Below are 3,260 nucleotides of genomic sequence, written 5' to 3'. Positions count from 1 at the left end.
GCACGAGGCCCCGCCCTCGGCCCCGCCCCTGGCCCCGCCCACACACCTCCCCTGGGCCGCTGAGCTGGCAGAGGCCTGGGCCCAGGCTCCGGCGACCTCCTCAGGGTTGGACACCCACTGGACCCCTCCAGGGGTTGCCCAGCACCCCGGGGTCTCACTGGGCAGCCCCCACACAGGGGCCAGGAGCAGGCATGAGAGTGGCCAAGAGCACTTTGGGGCGGCAGGGGCGTGCTGGCCCCCCAACCTGGACTCAGAGACTGAGGGCGGGGCGCAGGAGGCCAGCAGCAGGAGAGCTGCCCCCCCGGGCTTGTGGGTAGCCGCACACCCTCACCTCGCCCTGCTCACCGGCACAAGGCGGGGCCCCCGCAGGGGCGGAGTGCGGCCACCTGGCCCTCCTCAGGCTCCCCGCAGTCACGGGGGTCAGTGGGGCTGGGGGGGCCGCTGGAGGGAATGCAGGGAGCCGTGGACAGAGGCCCGGAGGCAGCGTGGGGCCAGGGGCCATGGGGGGCGGTGGGGAGGCCGGGGGTGGTGCGGGCAGGTGGGGTGCGGACCTGTCCTGCCCCGCTCGCGCTGCCCCGCAGTAAGCCCGGCGCCGGGTTCCCTAGGGGTGCGGGGCTGGCCCGGGCGCCCCTCCCCTCGCCTGGCCTCGGGAGCCGGCTGGGCTCAGCTCGCGGTGGGGCGGTGCTGGGCTCGGCGCGGCCAGGAGAGGGCGCACAGTCCGCGGGCAGGGCCCGCCCTCGCCCGAGACCCGCGGCGGGTTTGCTGGGGTTCTGCAGTGCCCCTTCTCCCCAACTCCCAGGCCGGCCCTTTCTAGGCCCCCCAGCCCCCTGGGGCCTGGACTTTGGAGCTGGAGGCGCCTCGGGCTCGGGCGCCGCTGACCCGTCCCCCCCCGCCCCCCCAGCTGTGGGGCAGCAGCGCTCCAGGGCTCCCCCCAGGGGACCCCTTTCGTCCTTCTGATCCACAGACCCACTCTGGGCGCCACCGCCCTCCCCAGGGACCGCTCACGGGGCGCCCCTCCCCCCAGGTCAGCGGCTCGGCCCTCCGCAGGCTCCATTCGAGGTCCCGGCAGCCCCGCGGGAGGGGGTGGGCGGAGCCTTCGCGCGCCCCGCCGCCGCTTGGAGTGGCCCCATCAGCAGCGACTCGCCCGAGCCCGAGCCGGAGCGCCCCTCTTCCCGATGCCGGCCAGCTGCCTTCGCAGGGTCTGGCGTAGGGACTCGAGCGGCGTCCCCAGCCAGCGGGGCGCGGAGCCCTCAGAGGCGCTCCCTCCCCTGCAGGGGCCGGGCAGGGGTCTCAGAAGAGGGGATCCGGCTAGGGGTGCAGGCGCTGTCTGGAGACGCAGGTCTGGGGCACTTGGCCGGGGGTTCCTTCCCGCCAGCAGTGCTGGGCAGGGCAAAGCGCGGGACTCAAAGAATCGCCTAGACGCCCGCTGCCGCCTGGCCCCGGCTTGCCCAGGAGCTCCAACCACTTCTGGCCCCGGGGCCAGTGGGCAGCCCCACGGGGCTGGAGGGCGGAAAGCTCCAGAGACCCCAGGAGCCTTTCTTCAGAGCTGAGACAGGGTTGGGGCGCCCAGGGTGTGCAAGGTGCTAGGGTGCAGCCCGAGCCGTGAGCAGCGGCGGCGAGGACAGGCAGGAAGCGGACTGCGGACGGACGGCGAGGCCCTGGCGCCCCTCCCGCCTCAAGCCCCCGCCGCCAGGCCCTCCCACCCGGGAGCAGGGGGCCCCCCGCTGTTCTGGAGCCTCCCCTGGGGCAGGTCCCCCGGCTCGCACTATTGTCTCCCTCCACCCCAAGAGGGGTGCGAACGGGTGCAGGGCAAACCTCCTGGCCCAGGGGCCCAGCGCCCAGCGCCCAGGACCGTAAGGTCAGGCCGGCAGCGGCTTCGCCCGGCGGAAGCCTCGGGGCGTCGTCGCCTCCGCGTCCCCGAGGGCCCCAGCGCCAAAGCGAGGGGAGAACCCGGCCGCAAGGGCGCGGGACTGCGCCGCCCCGAAACGAGCTCCAGCCCCGCGCGGCGGCAGCCCAGTGGGGCTCCCCGCGCCCCAACGCGCTGGGCTGTGCAGGACTGGCTTCGCCCACCGGCTCGGAGGGACCCTGCACGACGCCCCAAACGAAAAAGGACCCCCAAGGGTGCTGTGCGAGCGAACGCGGGGCCCTGCGCAGAGCCGAGGGCCCCCCCATCCGTCACCGAAACCCTGGAGGCTGGGCGGATCGGCAAAGTCGCCGTGACGCACCGCAGGGGCCCAGGAGAGGCGGCCGCCGGATGCCTGTTCCCCTCCCGTCCGGCCGCCCAGCGGGGCGCTCAGGTCTCGCCCCGGGCTGGCGTAAACTGGAGCCGCCGCCAGGACCGCGCGACCGCCCGCGGGGGAGGAAGGCTGCGGCGGAAGGAGCGGCTTCGCCCGCTGAGAGGCCTCCGCGATTTTATGTGAACTGGAGGGGGGGCTTTGTCCCCAGAGATGACACACGGCTCACACGCCCGCGTGCAGGTGGGCTTCGGCCCCTGCGCAGAGGACAGCGAGGGCGCAGAGGCCTGGATGACCTGCTGAGGCGCCCCCCCGCTGAGCACCTGCGGGCGGTTACCCGCCAGGTCTCGAGCTGGGGTCCGCAGCTCCGTGCTGGGGTGCCTCCTGGGAACAGAGCCTGACTGGGCGCTGGGAAGCACCAGGCGAGTGGAGGGGCTCAGGACGGCGGGCCCCTCCCGGCAAGGGAGGTGCCCAGGGCTGGGGGGGACCGGCGCAGCGCGAGCCCTCGAGCCCGCAGCCCGTCTGTGGCTCTGCGCCAGCCGTCGGTTGGTGGCCCCAGAAGAGATGCGCGCGTGGAGCTGGCCCCTGGACTCCGCGGTCCCGCGTGCACCGAGCCCGCGGGGCGCTCCCTACAACTCGCGGGCCCTGTTTCCTCCCCCGCCGCCCCAACCCAAGCCCGCTTCGGCCGGGAAGTCGGGGAGTGGGGTGGGGGTGGCGCTGGCTGCACCCCGGGGCTGCCTCCCGGGGATCTTCGCCCAGTGGGGCACACGGAGCTTGCCGAGTGGATCCTCAAATCTGCATTCGTTCAGGCGATAAAATATGTTCTCGTATTTTTTCCTGATTTCCCATTAAAACCTTTGCCTAACTAAACTCCCATCCAACCGGATTTATTTCGTCCCTGGGGAGATAAATCAGGGGGCAAATTTACAGCCCAGGAGGCACCTGCCGCGCTAATGGGCCCTTCATGGAGTGCGCTGCCCGCGGGCGCGCGCGGACGGGCGGGGCGCTGACCAATGGCCGGGCCGC

The 3,260-nt window shown here is 73.4% G+C and overlaps 1 protein-coding gene across 1 annotated transcript in view; it reads left to right on the top strand.

The window, feature by feature from the left end:
* Positions 1–3,260, top strand: part of CFAP46 (cilia and flagella associated protein 46) — a 45,173-nt gene that overhangs the window by 40,471 nt on the left and 1,442 nt on the right. Inside the window, exons 40-41 of the mRNA XM_012734814.1 lie at positions 1,025–1,199; positions 1,751–2,315. Of these exons, the coding sequence (XP_012590268.1) occupies positions 1,025–1,199; positions 1,751–2,315 (740 nt within the window). The remainder of the gene's footprint in view (positions 1–1,024; positions 1,200–1,750; positions 2,316–3,260) is intronic.

The sequence above is a fragment of the Condylura cristata genome, unplaced genomic scaffold (genome assembly GCF_000260355.1).
Source record: "Condylura cristata isolate star-nosed mole 26May11 unplaced genomic scaffold, ConCri1.0 scaffold00074, whole genome shotgun sequence".
NCBI lineage: Eukaryota > Metazoa > Chordata > Mammalia > Eulipotyphla > Talpidae > Condylura > Condylura cristata.
This window is presented reverse-complemented; position numbering and strand designations above follow the sequence as displayed.